This window comes from Asterias amurensis, chromosome 8 (assembly GCF_032118995.1).
Source record: "Asterias amurensis chromosome 8, ASM3211899v1".
Lineage (NCBI taxonomy): Eukaryota > Metazoa > Echinodermata > Asteroidea > Forcipulatida > Asteriidae > Asterias > Asterias amurensis.
Window position 1 is genome coordinate 18,080,389 of NC_092655.1, and position 24,843 is coordinate 18,105,231.

At 39.0% G+C, this 24,843-nt stretch overlaps 2 protein-coding genes across 5 annotated transcripts in view; one reads left to right on the plus strand and one right to left on the minus strand.

Moving 5' to 3' along the window:
- Positions 1 to 18,663, plus strand: part of LOC139940433 (uncharacterized) — a 102,188-nt gene extending 83,525 nt beyond the window's left edge. For 2 of the 4 annotated variants that reach the window (XM_071936676.1, XM_071936677.1), the window contains 9 exons: positions 429 to 515; positions 839 to 931; positions 1,401 to 1,508; positions 2,544 to 2,696; positions 3,687 to 3,812; positions 5,725 to 5,905; positions 8,499 to 8,606; positions 9,320 to 9,416; positions 10,144 to 10,315. In XM_071936676.1, the coding sequence (XP_071792777.1) occupies positions 429 to 515; positions 839 to 931; positions 1,401 to 1,508; positions 2,544 to 2,696; positions 3,687 to 3,812; positions 5,725 to 5,905; positions 8,499 to 8,606; positions 9,320 to 9,416; positions 10,144 to 10,309 (1,119 nt within the window). In that variant the 3' untranslated portion in view covers positions 10,310 to 10,315. Of the gene's footprint in view, positions 1 to 428; positions 516 to 838; positions 932 to 1,400; positions 1,509 to 2,543; positions 2,697 to 3,686; positions 3,813 to 5,724; positions 5,906 to 8,498; positions 8,607 to 9,319; positions 9,417 to 10,143; positions 10,329 to 11,595; positions 11,676 to 16,823 lie in introns of those variants that run through there. The other 2 variants (XM_071936674.1, XM_071936675.1) reach the window with 2 other exon arrangements.
- LOC139940434 (uncharacterized) lies at positions 15,630 to 16,728 on the minus strand. The gene has a single exon (XM_071936678.1). It carries the CDS (start codon positions 16,618 to 16,620, stop codon positions 15,631 to 15,633), a length of 990 nt encoding a protein of 329 aa, XP_071792779.1. The 5' UTR covers positions 16,621 to 16,728; the 3' UTR covers position 15,630.
- Positions 18,664 to 24,843: the final 6,180 nt, after the last annotated feature.

The following is a 24,843-nucleotide window of genomic DNA, read 5'->3' on the forward strand; positions in this document are numbered from 1 at the left end:
CAATGGCCCTCGCACGAATACCCGCTATGGTCAGAGAGCATTCTCAGTAGCTGCACCAACTTGCTGGAACAAGCTCCCTCTTCACATCCGTGACTCATCCTCGATCAGCTCATTCAAGACCTGGCTAAGAACACATCTTTTCAGACATTGTTAAAAGCGCTTTGAATTGCCTGTGGAAAGCGCTATACAAATGTTATTTATTATTATTATTATTATTACACCCCCGAACAAAGATATTGATAAAACACATTGTAGGGACACCACCAATATAGGGCTAGATAGCTCAGTTGGTAGAGCGCCGGCGCGTTAATCCGGAGGTCATTGGTTCGAATCCCACTCTAGTCAATTCTTTGTTCAACCCCCAAAATCATATTAAGTAGGATTTGTCATATTATTAATTAATTATGACTTTTACATTTTGATTCTAGCCACAGACGACTGCCTTTGATCATCTTTGGGATGATTACAAGGAGAGGACAAGTCTGATAAGATCCATCCCCAAAGCTCTTGATATGGTAAGAATACAAAGATTGCAAAAAAATAGTTAATGGCCTGACGTTTCAACCATAGCAGAGTGTTTTTTATAGACAATATAGAAGGCACCTACTCTAGCCTTTGAGAAAAACTCTGCTGTGGTCAAAACATAAGGCAGAAAACTCTGTAACACTTTTGTATTTAATAAATTTCTTACAACTTTCTTCCAAAAAATCTGAAATACATCAATGTACTGTTGTTCTGTTTCTGGTTATTTCCTGTAATAATTTGACTAATTATATATCTGAATATTCATCACTTAATCTTTTTATTTTTTTTATTCTTCTCTCTCTCCCATCAATAGAAAAGAACCCTTTCAATTATGTCCCAGTTTTACGCTCACAAGCTTTGGATGGATGAACATGCTCTTGAGGGCGACCAAATAGCTGGTGTACTTGTAAGTAGCCATGGCAACCCTGCTACCCATTTGCTCTGTTAAAGGTATTATACAGATTTGGTAGAGCTGCCAAAAAAAGTTGCAGACAGTGTCTATATTTTGTGTGATCAACCATGCATGAAATAACAAACCTGTGCAAAATTTGGCTTATTCCGTTGTGTGAGTCGGCATTTAAACACATTGTACTGGATTTCTGAGTAAAAAAAAGAAACAGTTTTTATAATTATTTTTAGGTTACTCACAGTGACTTAAATTCAGAGGGAAATATTTCACAGTAAAAACAAAATTGTTCTTTAGTATGTACTTCATATTCAGTAAGGTTTCAAACTGAATTTAAGCTACATGTACATGTGTACGTGTATGATTTGTTAAACCTTCCAATCCTGTTACTTTTATCATAAATGTAATACATTTTTACCTTTACACCGAAGAAAATTAAAAAACAAAGTATTTTTTATCCTTTTTACAGAGTGGTTTTTATGATTTCCTAGCGGAGCGCTACATTTTGAAGGATGTCATGTATCTATGTGCTCATGACTTTATAACAGCAATCATCGAGTACTCTGTCGTTAATAAGGTATGCCATGTATATTTGGTTTGCGGTACCACCATGTGTGTATCTACTGGCTGGGTAGATTACATGTATGTTATTTTGAGAACTTGTCTCGCTATATATTCTACTGCCGCAGAGAAGATTTTTTCGGAATTCAGGAGACTTCTCTACTATCGCGGTGTACATGTATATGTAGATTGTTCGGAATTTGGGAGACTTCTCAGTTCTAAAAAATTACTTTCCTGCTTATTAACTACTTCCTGGGTGGAAGGTATGACATCGCTCTGGCTTCTACTTTAGCTCTTGGATTGAGGGGACTTCTCATTATTAAATTCACTGACACAGAGTGAGTTCTTAATTGGTCTTAACATTTGGACTAGCTTGCTCCAGTCATCGTCAGGCCTCTTTCAAAGTTGGATCATAAATTGGTAAACATTAACAAGTAATGACCGGTGGTCTTAACTCTTTGACTAGCTTGCTCTAATCATCCTCATCAGGAGACTGAAGAGTGTGAGACATATTGGTCATATACATGTACCATGTATACATACAATGTATAAGCCATGCCTCTTTGAATGTTGAGTCATAGAATGGTAAAAATCACCAACCTATGACCATAAAAACTTGTTTGCTGTACATGGTATGATGGTGTACATGGTGTACAAGGAACAGCTCAAAGATGGGCTTGAAGGTCAAAGTCAGTTTCATGATACACTCATCTCCCAATATATACGTCAGTTTGGTGTTTCATGCCTTTACAAATTTTTGTATCGTTCTGTACTGTAATATTTCATCATCTTAATTTGTTATATTCATACTTCTGTTTTCTGTATTTGTATATGTTTGCCATTTGTTAATAGGGTCTGGGAGGGCACATTACTTTGATGACAGTTTTTGTTTACTTGTGCCTTACCCGGAGTTGTTTTGCACTGACGTGATTACGCAAACAGTGTGCTCTGTAACTCCTCTGTAATCAGTCTTCGATCTTTCTAGCGTCTTCATACAATTTTCTCAACTACAGTTTCTCTCATCATGATCTTTTCTCTGTTGGGTTAACAGGCGCTCCAGATCTTCGCTAACATCCTTGTGGGCAGTCTTGATGCAACAGTGTTTAGGTATTTACTCCTCATCAGCGATCTTATAGATCGAGTTGACTGGAAGTATGTGGAAGACTTTAAAGCCTTCGCAACCGCTATCTACCCATTCCTAAATGTAAGACTCCTCCTAAATTCAAAAGCCTCCTCAAGACATTTCTTTTTCCCCACCCATCCTAGTTTGTTTGTTTTTCTTTTGTTTTGTTGTCATAGTCTCATGTAAAGCGCTCTGTTCTCCGTAGAGCGCTATATAAATGTTTCTTATTATTATTATTATTATTATTATTATTAAGACAAGTTTTTTCAAATGAATAGTTCTATTTTTTGTTGAAATTCTTTTTTAAACAGAGTCTACCTGATTTCAGGACTTTGACAAATCTTGGTCATGACACTGTAAACGCTTGAGCAAGGCACCTGACAATAATTTCTTTGTATACAATTTGTAAGGTGCATGTAGTGCATTCTGCTATATCAGCCAAGTTCCTATAGCGGATGATACACATGCCTACAGCCTTTATGAACTGTGATTGGGTAGCCCTGTTTCCGCCCTAGGAGTATAGGTGGCAACGTGCCCCTCGTTACAGTTGATTTGGTAGATAACCCAAATCAGGTATAGCCCTCACCTTGAAATGGCCTTAATAACAATTCTAATAATATAGTTCTTATATAGCGCATTTTACAACAATCATATCAATGCGTTTGGCATTTAAGGATAGTCAGTTGGGCAATAGTATTCCTGCAATCATTCTCAGCTCCCTGTGGATCGTGTACAGCCCTGAGCTGTCGCTGGCCCTCCTAAGGCTTTTTCATACCTCTACCCTTGCAGGAAGCCAAGAAGCAAATAAATATGGGAAAGCATCTTGCTCAAGTTCACAAGTTTCATGACAGGGATTCGAACCCTCGGATGACTTAACCACCAGAACTTGAACTCAATGCTCTGAACCACTCAACCATGACACCCTTTCAGCCATGAAATGTTAGGCGATCTCTAACAAAAATATGAATGAAACGTTTACATTTTTACATTGTTTCCAACATGAGCTCGGTGACGGAGCCTAAGCTGAGGTTTTGAAGAACCCAATACTTATTTCTCTGTCTCTTTCTCCAGGAGGATGATATTGATCAGCTTCATCTTGGCTTTACATCCTTCGGTGAGAATAAAGTATCCAAGGCGCTGGTGTGCGAGTACTTGATGTACGTCATTCTCAAATACAGAGAGCCAAGATTTCAAGATGTAAGTAACAAACAACCCTGTTCTACATTGGTTATATTGGGGCTGTGTCATTGTGATTAAAGCAGGCCTGCACAAGGAATTATGAACTTTTAACCAGCTTCTGCACTCTCATTAAAAGAACACGTTGCCTTGGATCGATAGAGTTGTTCTTTGAAAAGCGTGTAAATGTTTGTAAATGTTAGAATGCATATAATTAGAAAGATATTTTAAAAGTAGAATATAATGATCCACATAAGTATCACTCGAAATTGCATAGTTTTCCTTTTACCTCGTCGACAAACACAGTCGGCCATTTATGTTGACTCCCATAAATGGCCGACCGTGTTAGTTCGCAAAGTAAAAGGAAAACCACGCAATTTCGAGGCAAATATGTGGGGATCATTGTATTCTACTTTTTATACATCTTCCTAACCAAGTGCATTTTATAACAAATGGTTACAAACGCTTTTCAAAGACCAATTTGACCGATCCAAGGCAACATGTTCCTTCAAATTGATATGCAGGGATGCCTCTATTTAGCACTAATCCTGCAGCCTCGCTACCATGGGCATCGCTCTGCATTGACCTCTTGTCACTAATAATAATAGTACCAAAACTTACACATGTATATACCGCCCTAGTCATGTAAACATGCTCCAGGCCGCTGAACATGGAAAAATAGACAAACTAAACAAATAAGGAAATACTGAAGTATAGCAATGGGAGTAAACATTCATAAAAACATTCAACCAGTTAGTAAACAAACTTAATAAATAGAAATCCTGAAGTATTAAACCACTGGAAGGGAAGGAACCATTCATAAAAACATTCAACCAGTTAGTAAACAAACTTAATCAATAGAAATCCTGAAGTATTAAACCACTGGAAGGGAAGGAACCATTCATAAAAACATTCAACCAGTTAGTAAACAAACTTAATCAATAGAAATCCTGAAGTATTAAACCACTGGAAGGGAAGGAACCGTTCATAAAAACATTCAACCAGTTAGTAAACAAACTTAATCAATAGAAATCCTGAAGTATTAAACCACTGGAAGGGAAGGAACCGTTCATAAAAACATTCAACCAGTTAGTAAACAAACTTAATCAATAGAAATCCTGAAGTATTAAACCACTGGAAGGGAAGGAACCGAGGTTGGCTAACCCTGTAGAGCCATGAGATTGCAACTGGGAATTTTATGGCTCTGTTATTAAGGGAAAACTAGTAGAAGTTTGTTTTCCCCACCAGCAGAAGAGCCCAATTTCAATATGAGCTGTTAAATCAGTAAATATCCTGAACAAAAGTATTTCATTGACAACAACAAGTTGCTTGTCCAAATGGCTAGTGATTTTCTGCTTCTTTTATTTAAATTTGTTTATTGAAATTCTTCAATTAAATAACAAAAGTACACATGTAGCGATGTTAAAGCCGTTGGACACTTTCGGTAAACAGTATTGTCCAAAGGCTCACACTTCGTGTATCACAACTTATATATAAAATAACAAACCTGTTAAAATTTAGGCTCAATCGGTCATCGGAGTCGGGAGAAAATAACGGGAAAACCCACCCTTGTTTTCGCACGTTTCTCTGTGTCATGACCAAGGACATGTGTTTACTTTAAATCCGTAAATTGATAATTGATAATTGACAATTGTTTCAATGTTTTCTCAAAAAGTAAAGCATTTCATGGAATAGTATTTCAATAGAAGTCTTTTACCTTCTGTAAACCCTGTTAGTTATTTGTAAATTTGTGAATTTTTTTTTTTTCTGTTCCGAAAGTGTATAATGGCTTTTCTATTAACTCAAAACATGACGATAATCATTTCATATTTTCCATCTCCAACTCTTCCTCTTACACAATCCAAGAAAAACTTACAGAAAAGAAAAAGAGGTCTTTCAAGTCCAATCTTATATCCACCTGTTTGTGTTTTAGATTGAGAGTAAACTGTTGCAACGTCCAGGGAAAGAGCTGGGCTTGATGAGTGAGAAAGAGTTCTCGGAGGCTGTTGATGCCATGTCGCCTCTCGTCAACGAGAAACTCCGACATCGTCTCTTCGTTGAGGCAGAGGCCCAGCACAGTGAGGGTGGGAAAGTGGCTATCATGCGTCTATCACGTATCCTTTGAAGCGCATCTCATTGAACCCATAGACCTTTATCACGCTGACATCTTGGTCATGTTCACCGTTTCCAATAATAAAAATGTATACTAACATTCATTACGCAAACATGGCACCAGACTATTATTTCGTCTAGCCTCAGTTTTGGTTACAGTGAGTTGGAATGGAGTAAACTCAAGATCACCACACCATGATAATGGTCTATTGCCCAGACTGCCTACAACTGCCTTGGGAAGACTTTTCTGTCTCATCACACATCACTTTGCTTTGACACACTTTTCCAGTTTAATGATCTAGACAATGGAAACCTTGAATGATTGGCCGCCGAAATTCTTTATTACAATCATCTACTGACTCGAAACATGTCACAAATATTACCACTGACATGCAGTTTCATTAACAAACAAATGAAAATGTTATGAAACATATGATCTAAAAAAAGGAAAACCTTGAAAGGCAAAAGCACAGTATTGCAAATTTGTACTGACTTTCAATATGTGTCAAGTATTACCAATGGCATGCAGATTTTTTTTTTTTTTAAGAATAAAAAAAAGTCATATTATGAAACATTTGATTTAAAAAAAGGGAAGCCTTGAATGGCAATAGCACAGTATTGCAATATTCGACTGACTTGAAATATGTGTCATATATTACCAGTGACGTGCAGATTCATATTTAAAAAAATAGGAAGTTGAGGTTTACACTCATTACAGTTGAGATAGTACTAGAAGCACATTTTTTTGTTTTTACTTGGTAACATTTTCTGATGTTACGTGAACAACCTAAATAAATACACACCTTTAAATCTTCACACATTCTCAAATATGCATCCCTGTGGAGCCATCACTTTCCATTGTCCCTGTACTTAAAGGCATTGGACACTATTGGTAATTTCTCAAACAAATTATTAGCATAAAACCTTACTATGTTACGAGTAATGGGGAGAGGTTGGTAGTACAAAACATTGTGAGAAACGGCTACTCTGATATGGAGTAGTTTTCGACAAAGAAGTAAATTTCCACGAATTTGGTTGTGAGACCTCAGATTTAGAATTTGAGGTCTCGAAATCAAGCATGTGAAAGCACATAACTTTATGTGACAAGGTGTTTTTTCTTTCATTATTGTCTCGCAACTTAGGCGACGATTGAGCTCAAATTCTCACAGGTTTGTTATTTTGTGCATATGTTGAGACACACCAAGTGAGAAGATGGGTATTTGACAATAACCGATTCTGTCCAGTGTCTTTAAGGTTTTCTCTTAGACTTTGTTCACAAAATTTCCTTGTGGAGCACCCCAGTCTTTAGAATTTCCCGATGGAGTCCTTTTATTTTCTCTTTTTATTTGTTATGTCCTTGGTCTGCAGAAGGTACTGAATATGACAGCACGTGTGTGAGTGTGTCTTTATTGCAGACTTTGAATTACATGTCGGTCATGAACTCTGTTTTTCAGATGGCAGGGCAGTTTATATTTTGCAAAAGGCACTTCCATTGGAGAATTTTTAAGTTTGTGGAAACCTTTTCAAAAGGACACCAAGGCCAGGACCAGGGCAATAGGGTCCATGACTGCCATGTAATTCCAGGTCTGCAAAAAAGACACACACACATAGCGCTGTGTTGTATGCAGTCACTGTTTGTACATTCCTTTGTTCTGTGCACTCAAGAAGTCGTTAACACTGTAAATAACATTGTGTGGACATGTTTAGGTCGATATAATAATATTAAATCTTATATAGCGCTCGTATCTATCATGTTACAACAAGGTACACAATGCGATCTTATACATTATTTATACAGAAGGATAGGTTTTCAAAGTTTTAAGTTCTGAGACCTGTAGCACCATTTAAGGGGGGTCACAAGGTGCTGCGATAGTCCTACATGTATGTGTGGACTTAATAATAATAATATTAATAATAATAATAATAATAATAAACCGTTCCTATAAAGCGCATTACACACGGAGTCCCAATGTGCTGTACAAAGTCAAAATAGAAATACAATCAAAACTAGTTAGAGTTTAACAAGTTTATTCATGAAGGCGTTTGAATATATCCAGAGTTTGTGCGTCTACATGTATGATGTTAGGGGGGAGTTTGTTTCAAAGAGTAGGAGAAGACGAAGAAAATGCACATTGGCTGTAAGTCTAAGTAGAAGCCGATGAACAGGCAAGTAGAGATTGTGATTGGGAGCGGAGATTACTAAAAGGCTGGTATTTGTGATAAAAAGTTCTGACAAATATGTAGGTGCGTGGCCATGGACACATAGGTCAGAAGAAGGGTTTTGACTTCTTTTGTACTCAGGTCCACACGTACACTTACTTTAGTACATGTATGTAGCGTTAGAACAACCTCACCGATTTGGTTTGAGGGGCAGGCTATTGCTTTTCTGTTTAGTCTCTTTTCTAAAGACTTTCCTTTAAATCGCAAAAGTAGAAAGTTCTTTCCACATATACATGTACATTTAAACACTAGTTACCACAAGAACAGTTGCAGAAAACTGTAAAGCATACGACCTAGGAAGTCTGCTGCCTATAAAGTCCCTCGTATATAACCTGATGCAACCTTTAACTATAATTTCCCTTAATAAACTCTCAGATATTGCCAGTTACATACTATTACAGCAGGTTGCTCCACTCTTAAGACAAAAAATAGCAGAGAAAGTTGAAGATAGCAGAGTGCTTTCTGGTTCTGCTCCAGCTCAAAGTAAGTGGTTGTTTTGTTCACATTTGGAATGATTACAAGAATAACACAGTGTTCTCCTTTAAAGACACTGGACACCTTTGGTAATTGTCAAAGACCAGTCTTCTCACTTGGTGTATCTCACATATGCATAAAATAACAAACCTATGAAACTCAATTGGGCGTTGAAGTTGAGAGAGAATTATGAAAGAAAAAACACCCTTGTGGCACCATGGTCGCACGATGTTGTGTGCTTTCAGATGCTTCATTTCGAGACGTCAGCTGAGGTCTTGAATTCAATTCAAATATCTTAGTGAGAAATTACTTCTTTCTCAAAAACTTCGCTACTTCAGAGGGAGCCGTTTCTCACAATGTTTTATACTATCAACAGCTCTCCATTGCTTGTTACCAATTAGTAAGTTTTTATGCTAACAATTATTTTGAGTAATTACCAATAGTGTCAAATGCCTTTACCAGTGGTTCATTGGCTTAATCCTGTTTAAACTGCCAGCTGAATAGTATACATATACTAATATTGACTGCCTGCTATGATCAAAAACAAATATTTTAAGGTTAGCTTTCCATCTTCAAACAGTGTAAGTTTAAGTTAAATCTGTGGACACTATATTTTTGTGTGTGTTACAAAAAGTACCCCAAAATCTTTTAAATCCAACTGCAACCTTTCTGCTAAAGTCTTTTTCTATGTAAACCAAAACTGTTGAATCTTATTTCACCAGATACAACCACTGAAGGAGTGACCAGTCAGAAGGGGGCTGGTTTGGAGGACATAATGACAGCCGCCAAGCTCAGAAATCTCGCCAAAAATATCGCCAGGTATGTACATGATGTATAGATAGTTCTCACATGACGTAAATCGGCCATCTTCTACGGGCAATTTGGAACACACAGCCTTGCATTTTGCGCGAGAACGGCGTGCTGCACGCGCACATTTCACAAAACTCAATGCCTGATTGGTTAGTAAACAGCATGGTTGCATTAAACTGAGTGCTTGACGCGCCTGCAAGCCAAAATGCAATTTGCCTGTAAAGATGGCGTCTGTTGCAATTATCTATACTGTCATGATAGCTCGGCCATGACCAAAAACTGAAATTGGAATCAGATTGAAAATTGTTTTGCAAGGGACGTAAAGCCATTGGGTCCTGTGTGTTGTGTAATGCACATAAAAGAACCCAGTGCACATATTGAAAAAAAGAGAAGGGGCTTGCCCCAGTGTCCCTGGTTTGATTGGCTGCATATTGCGCCACAGCATTTTGCGCCATAGCACCTTGCAAACCATCACATGGTGTTCATGTAAAAAGGCTTTGCATCCCATCATAAGGACGAAGCATCATGATTAAGTTACTTGCTGAAGGACATATGTGTCACGACTGGGATTCGAGCCCTCTGCTGATGAGAACATTTATTCATAAGTTCAAAGAGGCCCTCAAAACCCCTTCATCCTTATGGTGGATCCCGGCGCACTATAAGTGTTCTTATATAATTATAATGGCAAAACAGAGCTGTTTTCTCATAATGTGGTAATTTGTCCGCTTGTTTACAGGAGAGCTCAGAATCACAGTATGCGTCGTTTGGAGGGAAACCTCCGCTATGACATGACTGGGATGTCAGATGAACTTGAGACGGAGCAGTCCACCTTCCTGCGTCTGAATTCAGGGAGGGACATCGACGGGGATAAGATCGAGGAGGAAGACGCTCTGGATGAGTAGCATTTTGATTTCAGAGAAAGTAAGCACTAAATGAATCAAGACTGTTGGCCAAAATTCATAAAGCTGTTAAAGGCATCGTAGGGTGTCGTGGTCGTGTGGATAAGAGCACTGAACTCAAGCTCTGGTGTTTCTGTTCAGCAAAGTGTGGGTTCTGGGGTTGTGACACTTGTGTCCCAGAGCAATACATTTAAAGGCACTGGACACTATTGGTAATTACTCAAATTAATTATAAGCATAAAAAGTTACTTGGTAATGAGTGATGGGGAGAGGTTGGTAGTATTAAACATTGTGAGAAATGGCTCCCTCTGAAGTGACAGTTTTCGAGAAAGAAGTAGTTTTCCACCAATTTGATTTTGAGACCTCAGAATTAGATTTTGAGGTCTCAAAATCAATCATCTGAAAGCACACAACTTTGTGTGATTCTACTTTCATTATTATCTCATGTCATGCAGGCCTGAAGAAATTAATATTTGAGTGAGAAATGACCACTTTCTCAAAAACTATGTTACTTCAGAGTGAGCCATCTCTCAAAATGTATTATACTATCAACCTCTCCCAATTACTAGATGCCAAGTACAGTTTTATGCTGATAATTATTTTGAGTAGTTACCAATAGTGTCCAACTTGCGTTATGCTGAGCAAAGAAATGAATGAGGCACCAGTATAGTTATGAACAAAAATATATCAGTTACATGTAATAATCCCCTGAAATTTAAGTCTGAGAAACGTTTCTGTCTCTTAGGCTGTGTATTCAAATAACAAAATCCACAAGAAAGCCTTATTGTGGAAGTTCATGTGGTCAGGGCTTAAATTGTATTTTGCGTTGCCTGACACTTTTTGTACTATGCAAAACACAATTGTCCACAGATTCACATAAAAATTACAGGGTTAAAAGATAATGGTGATAGATAGCTTCTCTTAATATATTACCTGCTGAGGTACTGTAGTTTTTGCAAAATGAGTAAAATAATTTCACAAAATAATTGTTGTCTCAGTGAAACGAAAATTATCTAGCATGTAGCCTACAACGGATTTACGCAACTCTCCTGAAAACATTGCCCTGTGATTTTCAATTTTTGTTCTAAAAAGTTGTCGACCAACGAAGATTTTACTTCACAGGTAAACTATATTACCTACATCTTCAATCACAGTGAGTAGGGATTCATGTCATGGCCAAACACTTGACCTGTATAACCCTTTAACTTGTTTTACACCGGCATCTGACTGCATTGATGATTTTGTTACGAGCATTAGTCAAAACCAGTTTGTGTTCTTTTTGTATGTAGGTTAGAAATAGCGCCCCCAAGAACATTTGTATCATTGATATCCCGGCCGACGTATAGAAAGCAGCGTAGAAAGGTAACGGAATTATTTCAAACGTGTCTATATTGGCAATGATTAGGAGTACCACCGTAGGTACCCATGCTATAACAATGGTAGCAAAATATACCGTCGTGTAACGCATTGATTTAGTCACAGCTCGTTTGGGCTTTTTGTCAGCTTGATTATTGGTCTGGTCTCCAGGCTCATTGGCAATATTTCCAAGCATCACCCTCTCTGCGTCAACCCTACGCTGTTGGTGTCTGGCTAATTTGACTAGAGCAATTACAAATACCACGATTGCAAATATACAGGGCACTGCCACTGATAGCAACATGATTGCCAATTTTTTGATGGTAGGTGTGTTGAATTTATCCGACAAATGAGTGCCCTCTTGATAAAAACCATCCCAGCAAACGGCAATTGTAAAAATGAACAAAAATACCATGACACCCCACACAGTCAAGATAATCCGGGCGCATAATTTCTTATTCATTAGGCGCACGTACTTGAGCGGTTTCGCAATTTTGTAATATCGGTCAGCGGTGACAACAACAGAGTTGATGAAATAACCACAGAATACCATGACGGTACTACAACCTATAGCAAGACTTAAAGTCCAGGGAACTCGGTCATGGAAAAAATACACTAAAACATGGATACAGCAGAAAAACTCAGTGGTAATTAAACTCAACAGAAAAAGGTTTGATTCGTCCCAAAGGCTGCGACTGAAAGCTATACTGAGAATGATCCAAATGTACATGAAACCAGCGTAAGAAGAACAATTAATAATTACAGAAGAAGCAACAATCCATACAAATGACATACCAGGGGGGTAATCATCGACAGTGGGCGTTGTGCTATTTAAAAACATGGTGATACATACAGAGTGAGCTTACAGTGGGATTCTCTGTAGGTGTAGACCGAGGGTTCGATGCGTACTGAAGTTCCAACAAGTTTCTAACGAACAGTGAAACACCAGTTCTTTCTGTAGAACAATACAGTGCAGCACTGAGTGCGCTCACTGTGGGATTCTCTTTAGGTGTAGACCCAGGGTTTGATTCCTGCTGAAGTTCCAACAAGTTTCTAACGTAAAATGAAACACCAGTTACAGCGCAGCACTGAGTGAGCCCACAGTGGGATTCTCTTTAGGTGTAGACCCAGGGTTCGATTCCTGCCGAAGTTCCAACAAGTTTCTAACGAACAATGAAACACCAGTTCCAGCGCAGCACTGAGTGAGCCCACAGTGGGATTCTCTTTAGGTGTAGACCCAGGGTTCGATTCCTGCTCAAGTTCCAACAAGTTTCTAACGTAAAATGAAACACCAGTTACAGCGCAGCACTGAGTGAGCCCACAGTGGGATTCTCTTTAGGTGTAGACCCAGGGTTCGATTCCTGCCGAAGTTCCAACAAGTTTCTAACGAACAATGAAACACCAGTTCCAGCGCAGCACTGAGTGAGCCCACAGTGGGATTCTCTTTAGGTGTAGACCCAGGGTTCGATTCCTGCTCAAGTTCCAACAAGTTTCTAACGTAAAATGAAACACCAGTTACAGCGCAGCACTGAGTGAGCTCACTGTGGGATTCTCTTTAGGTGTAGACCCAGGGTTCGATTCCTGCCGAAGTTCCAACAAGTTTCTAACGAACAATGAAACACCAGTTCCAGCGCAGCACTGAGTGAGCCCACAGTGGGATTCTCTATAGGTGTAGACTAAGGGTTCGATTCCTACCGAAGTTCCAACAAGTTTCTAACGAACAATGAAACATCAGTAACAGTGCAGCACTGAGTGAGCTCACAGTGGGATTCTCTTTAGGTGTAGACCCAGGGTTCGATTCCTGCTGAAGTTCCAACAAGTTTCTAACGAACAATGAAGCACCAGTTACAGCGCAGCACTGAGTGAGCCCACAGTGGGATTCTCTTTAAGTGTAGACTAAGGGTTTGATTCCTACCGAAGTTCCAACAAGTTTCTAACGAACAATGAAACATCAGTAACAGTGCAGCATTGAGTGAGCTCACTGTGGGATTCTCTTTAGGTGTAGACCCAGGGTTCGATTCCTGCCGAAGTTCCAACAAGTTTCTAACGAACAATGAAGCACCAGTTACAGTGCAGCACTGAGTGAGCTCACAGTGGGATTCTCTTTAGGTGTAGACCCAGGGTTCGATTCCTACCGAGTTCCAACAAGTTTCTAACGAACATTGAAACACCAGTTACAGTGCAGCACTGAGTGAGCTCACAGTGGGATTCTCTTTAGGTGTAGACCCAGGGTTCGATTTCTACCGAAGTCCCAACAAGTTTTTTAACAAACAATAAAACACCATTTAAGGTTTGCTTGAAAAGCAAAACATGGTTGATGATTTGAGGATAGTGTGGTTCTTTCGTTGTAATGACAGGATCTCTTCTCCTTCGCCTTTACATATTGATGTCTTCCTGAAATTGTTTGTAAGCTGATCAGAATTGGGTGTAAAAGTTGATTTTTGTAGGGGGCCAAATAGTGTCAATGGTAATGTTCCGCAACACCGCACTCTAAAAATGTATTGTTTTCTCAATGAAGAAGATAACGAGCAGGCTATGTCTCAAGGAATACTGGGTTCCCACCGATCACATCTAGTGGGAGTTGTTGGCAAGGGCGTCACTTCACTGAAACAATAGGTTCTTAGGGGCTTATTTAGCGCACAAATCCTACGTAGGTGCTAGATCGAGGCGCTTGTGAGATTGAACTTTGAGTTAGAATCAAATAGGTCTGACTTCATCAAGGAAAAGGAAACTCTTCTGGTTTAGGAACTTCCGGAGCAGGAATCGTGTTGGGTTTGTTCAGCAATTACTGGGTGTTTTGATGCTTCTTCATTCATGTGGCAAGTTGTCCAGCAGAACAGGGGCCGGGTCACCTATGAAAAAAAATTGTGAACGAGTATTGGAACTTTATAAAGGACACAAGAGGTCTCTTTCCAGAGAACTTATGACTAGTCCTGGGAAATGTTAAAAACTTGAGGCTAGTCCTAAGGTAGGACGAGTTACTCGTCCAATGAGATAAGACTATAGTCTAAAATCTTTATGAAATCTACACAAGAGCCATTGTAACCATGTCAAAGCACTTCAACATTATTACCCCAGGTAACTGGGCCTTATTTCATTCCTTAAACCGTCTCAGCTCCCTGGTGAGTATACAGCCTGTGCAACAAATGTGCGCTACTCTGTTAAACCAATCTTAAGAACGATCTCTGCCCTCACACAGGTACCCTTTTTAATGTTAATTTAAATATTTCCCTAATTGCTGAACAAAAGCTTCCTGATTCCAAGATGCAAATGTTGGCGTCTCTTCAGTATGTACTTAGGTTGGATTTGACCGGTAACCAGATTTATTTTTTGCTACGCTTGTTTTTGCCAAGCTAGTGCAGCTCTTAGATGCAGTGCCAGCTTGACTTGACAGTTGATGGTCGGAGATGATGGACCCATTCACAAGAAAGCCTTATTGTGGAAGTTGTTGTGGTCGGGGCTTAATAGCTTTACGCATTTTTTGTGTGACACAAAATACAAATTTTAACAGATTTACATTTTAATTACAAAGTTAAAAGATAATCGTTATACCAAGCTTCTCTTAAAATGTTACTTGTTGAGGTGCTGTAGTTTTTGCAAAATGAGTAAAACAGTATCACAAAAATAACTGTTGTCTCAGCGAGACGAACATTTTCTACATAATGAACAATGGCTTTATGCTCTGTGATTTTCATTTTGATGTCACCCGACGAAGCTTTAACTTCACAGGTAATTTACATTACATTCATTTCCAATCACTGTAAGTAGGGACTCATGTCATGGCCAAAAAATTGATCTGGGGTCGATTTCACAAAGAGTTAGGACCAGTCCTAACTTAGGACTAGTCCTAGGAGATATACAAATTGCATGGATAGTCCTAAGTTAGGACGAGTAACTGGTCCTAACTCGAGATAAGACTAGTCCTAACTCTTTGTGAAATCCACCCCTGCATAAGGTATCAAAACCCTTTAACGTGTTGTACACCGGCATCTGACTGCATTCAAGATTTTTTTACGAGCATTACTCAAAACCAGTTTGTGTTCTTTTTGTATATAGGTCAGAAATAGCGCCCCGAAGATCATTTGTATTACCGATATGGCACTCACAATATAGAAAGCAATATGAAAACCAAACGGAAGTGTTTCCACTAGGTCTAAGTTGCCAATCATTATGAATATTACCGTAGGTACCCATGCTATAATAATGGTAGCAAAATATACGGTCGTGTAACGCATTGATTTAGTCACAGCTCGTTTGGGCTTTTTGTCTGCTTGATTATTGGTCTGGTCTCCAGGCTTATTGCCAATATTTCCAAGCATCACCCTCTCTGCGTCAACCCTACGCTGTTGGTTTCTGGCTAATTTGACTAGAGCAATTACAAATACCACGATTGCAATTAAACAGGGCACTGCTACAAATTCCAATATAAACGTCATTATTTTGATTACAGGTGTATCGAATATATCCAAATATGTTTCTTGTTGAAAATGATCCCAGGAAACGGCAATTGTAAAAATGAACAACAACACCATAACACCCCACACAGTCAAGATTATCCGGGCGCATAATTTCTTGTTCATCAGGCGCATGTATTTGAGCGGTTTTGCAATTTTGTAATATCGGTCGGCGGTGACAACAACAGAGTTGAGGAAATAACCACATAAAAACGTCACGGTACTACAAGCTATAGCGTGACTTAAAACCCGGGGAAATTTGTGATGTAAAAAAAACACTAAAACATGGCAACCGCACAAAAACTCAGTGATAAGTAAACTCAACAGAAAAAAGTTTGATTCGCCCCAAAGGCTGCGGCTGAAAGCTATACTAAGAATTATCCAAATGTACATGAAACCAGTGACAGAAGAACAATTAATAATTACAGAAGATGCCACAACCCATATTAATTTCAGACCAGGGGGGTGATCATCGACAGTGAGTGTCGTGTTATTTAGAAACATGGTGAAACTGAGTGAGCTTACAGGTGGATTCTCTTTAGTGCAGCATTGAGTGGGCTCACAGTAGAATTCTCTTAGGGTGTGGACCCAGGGTTCGATTCCTACCCAAGTTCCAACAAGCTTCTAAGAACAATGAAACACCAGTTCTTTCTAAAGTGCAGCACTGAGTGAGCCTACAGTGGTATTCTCTTTTGGTGTACACGCAGGGTTCGATTCCTACCGAAGTTCCAACAAGTTTCCAACAAGTTTCTAACGAACAATGAAACACCAGTTCTTCCTAAAGAACAATACAGTGCAGCACTGAGTGAGTGTCTGGGTGTACACCCAGGGTTCGATTCCTACCGAAGTTCCAACAAGTTTCCAACAAGCTTCTAACAAACAATGAAACACCAGTTCTTTCTAAAGAACAATACAGTGCAGCTCTGAGTGAGCTCACAGTGGGATTCTCTGTGGGTGTAGACCCAGGGTTCGATTCCTACCAAAGTTCCAACAAGTTTCCAACAAAATAATGAAATACCAGTTACAGCGAGCACTGAGCAAGCTTACATTCAAGTGGATTCTCTTTGGGTGTAGGCCCAGGTTTCGATTCCTGCTGAAGTTCCAACAAGTTTCCAACGAAATAATGAAATACCAGTTAAAGCGCAACACTGAGTGAGCTCACAATGGAATTCTGTTTGGATGCAGACCTAGGGTTCGATTCCTACCGAAGTCCCAACGGGTTGGGGTTCGTTCAGCTGTAGCTAGGTGCCTTGATGCTACTATCCATCCGAACAGGAGTCACCTATGAGAAAATGTTGAATGTGTAATGGAACTTAATAAAGAACACAAGGGGTATATTTACAAAGAACTTTAGGACTAAATGCCACTGCAGCGATATCGAGAGCGATAACAATAACGACGCAAAGATAACGTATTCTATTGGTTGAATGAGGGCGTGCGTATCCTTCGTGGAGCAATTCACCCAATCGAACGCATTCTCTTTTCGTCGTGATCGATATCGTTATTGTTATCGCTGCAGTGGGACCGGTCCTTAACTCAGGACTAGTCACTGCGCCTTAAACACATATAGAAGGGAGGATAATATGTTCGCATTTAAAGTCTGTTTTATTATTACTTCAAGTCCTAGGAGATATTAGAAAAAATAAAGGCTAGTCCTAAGTTAGGATGAGTAACTCGTCTTAAGTCGAGATAAGATTAGTCTTAACTCGTTGTCAAATCCATTCAGGACAGGGGTCAATTGCATAGAGCTGAATTGCTTAAGCTCGAAAATAGTTCGCTTAATTTACACATGTTACTGGCAACAATTTCATGCCATATACATTGCTTGTGACTGGTAGTTAGCTGCTGTTTACTTAGGATAACAATTGAGTGGAGTCTCGGCCGGTACTCTGATTTTACTAAGCAAGGATTTTTTTGCTTAAGCAACATTTTGTGCTTATAAGCAGCTCTATGAAATTGGGCCAGGCAAGCTGTAGTTATAACCTCATACAGGTGCACATTCGGCTAGTTTTGTGGATTGCCAAGGTTAATATTCATGCACTGACATAAACTAGTTTTGAACTTATATTTTTTGTTATTTTTGTTGTTATTAATCTTTTTTTTTTTTTTTACTGTAAATACGACTTCCTTTGTTTCAATTTTATTAAAAATCATTTCAATTTATTATAAACATCATGTTAAAAAAACATGATTTTTTTTCCCCAGTGTTCATCTTACAATAAAAGGTCATCAAATAAGGTCAGCAATTTTTTTATTTTTTTTTTATTTGGCATCACATTTGACTCCAAGTGACTTGTATGTCTATTTCCATTGGCATAGTTGACATACTAAGCCTGTGAAATCAAGAGGCATTGTGTTATCTTGGACACAAATGTTGTAAAGTTAAAAGTGTGATTATCTAACAAAATAAAAGTGGATAGACTTTTATACCCCACGTTTTAACTGAATTTCAATAATGCAAATAAAAATTTAAAAAATAGTACTGTAAAATTGTCAACATCCAATTGTATACAATCTATTCAAATTTCTAAAGAGTGTTTATATTTTCAAGACTTTTGTGCAAATAAAACTTTAAAAAGAAGATTTTGTTTTAAAAAGCATAGTCTTAAAGTTTGTCCTTGTTTAGGTGCGTTTTCATAACAAACTTGTAACCGACATACATTTGGTGCGTTCGATAAGCTTCCCTGGGTCTACCCCGCGGTGCTCACTCGGGTGAGCCCCCGACAAGAGCTAAACGAACGATCACTCACCACTCGCGTGGTGACGTCGTTTACCTGGGGCCAGCCCCCAAGTGACCCACTACACAAGCAGGGCACTGGGGGCTGACCTGGGTGAGCCCCTGGAATGACGTCAAAAGCTATTCGAACGCATCGGGGCAGACCGAGGATGACCCAGGGAAGCTAAACGAACTCGCCCATTGTAACAGTTGCTGGTATGCAGATACACTCTACTAAAGTAGTACTAGACGGTTATTGCTTTGTGGTACCCTCTTTCTCTTCTTTTTCAGCAATTTCATGTTATTTAAAGGCAGTGGACACTATTGATAATTATCAGCATAAAACCTCACTTGGTAACAAGTAATGGGGAGAGGTTAATATTATAAAACATTGTGAGAAACGGCTCCCTCTGAAGTGACGTAGTTTTCGAGATTTTGAGACCTCAAGTTTGGAATCTGAGGTCTTGAAATCGAGTCTGAAAGCACACAACATCGTGTGACAAGGGTGTTTTTATTTTATTTCATTCATATCTCGCAACTTCGACGACCAATTGAGCTCAATATCTTATTTTATGCATTTATGTTTAAATACATCAAGTGAGAAGACTGGTCTTTGACAATTACCAATAGTGTACACTGACTTTAAAGGGACACGTTCCCTTGGATTGGGCGAGTTGGTCTATGAAAAGCGTTTGAAAACCGTTTGTTATTAAATGTATATTGTTATAAGGTGACTAAAAAGTAGAATATAATTATCCACACAATAATGCCTCGAAATTACGTGGTTTTCCTTATACGTCGTGAAGTAACACGCCACGCCATGATTTGTGGAGACGAAATGGCCGGTCGCGTTCATTAGCAAAGTAAACGGAAAACCACGCAATTTCGAGGCATATTTGTGTTGATCATTGTATTATACTTTTAAAACACCTTTCTAACTTTTATATGCATTATATGAAAAACTGTGTCAAGCGATTTCCAACTCGTCCAATCCAAGGCAACGTGTCACTTTAACTATTTTCTCACGTTTTCAAATGATCTGCACACTAATAACGTAGGTGCCCTTGCTGTGTACTGTGTTGTAGTCATTTCTCTATGGTTGTATGGAAGTGCGAACAAATTAGATCGATACACGACAGTCAAGACCTACATACAATCGTCACTGACACCTTAAAGACAGTGGACTGGACACTATTGGTAATTGTCAAAGACCAGTATTCTCACTTGGTGTATCTCAACATATGCATACAATAACAAACCTTTAAAATGTTTAGCTCAATTGGTCGTCGAAGTTGCGAGATAACTATGAAAGAAAAACACCCTTGACACACGAAGTTTTGTGCTTTCAGATTTCGAGACCTCAAAATTTAATTCTGAGGTCTCGAAATCAAATTCGTGAAAATTACTTTTTCGTCAAAAACCACGTCACTTCAGAGGGAGCCGTTTTTCACAATGTTTTACACTATCAACCTCTCCCCGTTACTCGTCACCAAGTAAGGTTTTATGCTAATAATTGTTTTGAGTAATTACCAATAGTGTCCACTGCCTTTAACATTATGCTAAACTAGTGTGGCCCTGACTGATGAGTACATCAAACATCGCAATTATCTTTTTGCAAATTTGGCATGCTGCAATATACGATCGCAGACATTATTACAAATGATGCAGCTGCAAACTTTCCAGGTACTGGTTCTTAACGTTGCCTGTGTTTTTATTTTATTTACTGATCCATCCTACAATTTGGACAGTTTTAAAGACCCTGGAGACTATTGGTAATTGTCAAAGACTAGCCTTCACAGTTGGTGTATCTCAACATATGCATAAAATAACAAACCTGTGAAAATTTGAGCTCAATCGGTCATCAAAGTTGCGAGATATGAATGAAAGAAAAAACACCCTTGTCACACGAAGTTGTATGCGTTTAGATGGTTGATTTCGAGACCCCAAGTTCTAAATCTGAGGTCTCGAAATCAAATTCGTGGAAAATTACTTCTTTCTCGAAAACTACGGCACTTTTAATTAGAGGGAGCCGTTTCTCATAATGTTTTATACCGTCAACCTTTCCCCTTTACTCGTCAGCAAGAAAGGTTTTATGCTAATAAATATTTTGGGTAATTACCAATAGTGTCCACTGCCTTTAAGAGGAAAAACAATACATACTTTCAGCTCATCCGAGTTATGTTTAGCATTAAATAGTTCTTGGTAGGCATTGCATGGTGAGGTATCAAATATTTATTATTTGATAGATGTTAAATTTGCATCAGGGATAACGAGTATTCATGTTGGTTTTTACCCACGTGTGATTAGCACTGTTACTCGGTACTTAATTCTTTGAAGAAAACAAGTCGCAGGCATATTATTACTCGGGTGGGATTCGAGCTCACGACCTATTATTTGGTTTGCGGTAACATCATGTGTGTATCTACTTGCCAGGTAGTAGTCTTGTTGCAAGAAGTTTCTCGTTTTCCTTTCACGAACACCGCAGCCAACTCACCAACAGCGCCCGAGTCAGGTGAGTCGGTGCGGGCGCTGTTGGTGAGTTGGCTGTGGTGAGCGTGAAAGGAAAACGAGAAACGTCTTGCACCAAGACTAGCCAGGTAGTTCTTCTCCCTGTAGCCCTTTACCAAGAGTGGTTTTTAGCATTGTTTGGGGCAAACTTTTATTAAAGGCAGTGGACACTATTGGTAATTACTCAAAATATTTTTTCATCATAAAACCTTTCTTGATTACGAGTAATGGGGAGAGATGGGTGGTATAAAACATTGTAGGAAACAGCTTCCTCTGAAGTGACATAGTTTTTGAGAAAGAAGTCATTTTCAACGAATTTGATTTCGAGACCTCAAGTTTAGAATTTGAGGTCTCGAAATCAAGCATCAGAAATCACACAACTTCGTGTGACAAGGGTGTTTTTCTTTCATTATTATCTCGCAAATTCGGCGACCGATAGCTCAAATGTTCACAGGTTTGTTATTTTATACATATGTCGAGATACACCAACTGTAAAGACTAGTCTTTGACAATTACCAATAGTGTCCACTGCCTTTAAGTAGATGAAACAAACATATGTTTTATATAATTATTTGCGATGTCGCAAAAGTGGCCACAATCTCTATAGCTTAGGCCGTATCCGAAACGCCGACTTCAGCTACAGCTATTGCTAGATAAGCGCGTCTGTCAGTGTTGGAGAATGCGTGCGATCTAGCCGTAGGCCTAGCTGTAGCCGAAGTCGTCGTTTCGGCAACGACCTCACTTTGTTTCACAGTTTGAATATTATTGCCGCGCTATTTTTGAAGAAACTAGAGTCCAGCGTGAGTAGTCGGGTTCCCTATCATACCGACATTGAACGAATGGTCGAATAATTTTCCAAGATCTGATTAAAATCCAATTTATTAGGCCTAATGTGATTAACTCCATCAAGCCTTCACTAAAACCAGTTGATACCAACGCAGCACAATATTTATGTGGTTTATCAAGAACACTTTGATATCGTCCAAGAGTTTGGGATGTTGAGGATCCTTTCAAAGATCCAAATAAAAAAAAATAAAAAAATGAAATATTGTAGGTCACTAAGGATCCATTCCACAACTTTTGAAAATTTTAGAGGACTTTCAAGTGGCGGGTGAGATTGGATGCACACTATCAATGGAATGACGAAAGTAAAAATTACTCACAGTTTTCCAGGATATTCTTCTACACAGTCAGTCGATGACATTCCTCTAAAATTCTCTGTCTCAGTAGGAGATGTAGTCCGCTACTTTTTACGCAATGAATAAAACGACTTATGAAGCCAAATTAGATGGTTGCGGTTCAAATGCGCATCTGCACTGCCTTACAGTCTTAATGCAGTCGTTCTCAACCCTCACACTCTTCTTTCGCTTCACAAAATGTCACGTAGTGTTTACGCTTACACTGGATGTGGCCGTTAACTCAACTGAGTGGTTATGAAGTTTGATTTAGAATCAGACGTCAGTTTGGTCTGGTGTTATTATGGTGGGTTTTTAAGGAGTGTGACCGTAAATAAACTGACGTCACTGATGATTCTGCTGCTGGGCACTGTTTCCCATTGGCTGATTGGTAGACCACCGCACCACGACGATGCTGATTGGTGGACCACTGTACCACGACGATGCTGATTGATCATGGCCATTGACGGCGGAGGGCATGCGCCGGTCTGCGTAATTTGTTGCACAACGCTTCAAAGTAATAAACCTCAAGGTCATGAAGGTAAGCTGGCTCGGTAAAAAGGCAGTATCAAGTTGGCTTCTTAAAACAACATCTCCATTAAAGACGCGGGACAAAAATTCTATAATTATTCAAAATTGTTAGCATAACAATAAGCCTATTCGGAATTGCAGCTACGCATGTCTGTTACTGGCGACAACGCAATTTGTTTATCAGACAGACAGAAAAACAAACAAAAAACAAAGAGACAAAGGTTATTGTTGTAGATAGACAGCAACGCAAACTGCCTCAAGTAGCTAGGACTACTCAACGAGTTCGCTCGTGACAAACACTCGTTATCGTCACGAGGGGGCGCATTCTTTCATTTTCAGACTTCCCGGGAAAAGTTAGGTCTCAAAGGCACGGCTTTAAAATTTCCCCGTGATTTTAAAATACATCTTGGTTGCTAACGTCGAGTCACAGTAGATACTTGCTGCATTTCCGAGGGATGTCGACTTCCTTCAGCCGTATAATTACGTCTATCAGATTCGCAACTGTTTGGTAGTTTCATGGCCTTGTCGAGTTATCCAAAATGTTGGTCTAAATTGTTTTAATTTAATTAAAGGAACGTTCCAGAATTGTAAGGATTTCTGTCTGAAATGTCATATTTGATGAGAAATAAATAATTAAATTTTGCGTTTGGAGTTTATCGCTCAGTGGGCGTGCAAAATGTGTAACCGGTTTTTCACTATTTTTCTCGTGACCCAGATGGCTGATAAGCAATCTTAAAGTCACCTGGAAGTGGTATTTTGTCAAAATAAAGCTTTTGTCACTAAAATATGTGTTTTGATGAGTAGAATATGAATAAACAGTTAACTAATGTTCAAAAAATTTAGTTTCCATTTTATTAACACATTTAAAAGTAGGCCCGACCCGAGAGGCTGCTGTTCGTGACGTCAATCGAGGCGCGATATTTGAAGTACGACGGCTCAAAGTGTTTGCTGCACAGCGCTGGAAAATACGTCGGACCGGACCACTTTGCAAACTGACCCCATTTTAGTTGTTTTGCTGCCTCCAGCAGCAATACACCAGCAGCAATACACCTGGTCGACATTGCCGGAAAAATGCAAGAAATTAACCTTTTTTCGAAACGTACAAATTCACGACTACGACTTCATGTACTTGCACATACGTGTGTCCAATGTCCGATCGAGGCAAAGTCTGCCTCGATTGACGTCACAAAAGGGGTAGGCGGAGTCACCCCCAAACAACTTTATCTATTTTGTAACATATAAATCGTTACAAACAATTACTCAATTTTTTTTATTGTTCATTAACATAATACTCTTATGTTTGAAGAAAAACAAAATCTATTTCCAGGTGACTTTAAACTTCTACAGGTTTGTCAGTTTATGTATGGTGAATTACATAAAGTGCTTACACTACAAGCAACTGTTTTGTTGGCAAAACCAATTATGTAATGTTCCTTTAAGTTGTCAAACTGATTACTATCAATTCCTGCAATTTGTGACTTGTTTAGTCTCCCATATGGGAAGCAGAGGAAAATAATATAAGTATGCGTTGCACTAATTAGCGGTTTTGCTGAGACGGCAGAAGTACGCGTGCCTCACCCGAGGGTTTAAAACCTTATGACCAGATGGGTTTCAAATTGAAACTAATCGACGTCTTTTGCAATTTGTGACTTGTTTAGTCTCCCATATGGGAAGCAGAGGAAAATAATATTAGTATGCGTTGCACTAATTAGCGGTTATGCTGAGACGGCAGAAGTACGCGTGCCTCACCCTAGGGTTTAAAACCTTATGACCAGATGGGTTTCAAATTGAAACTAA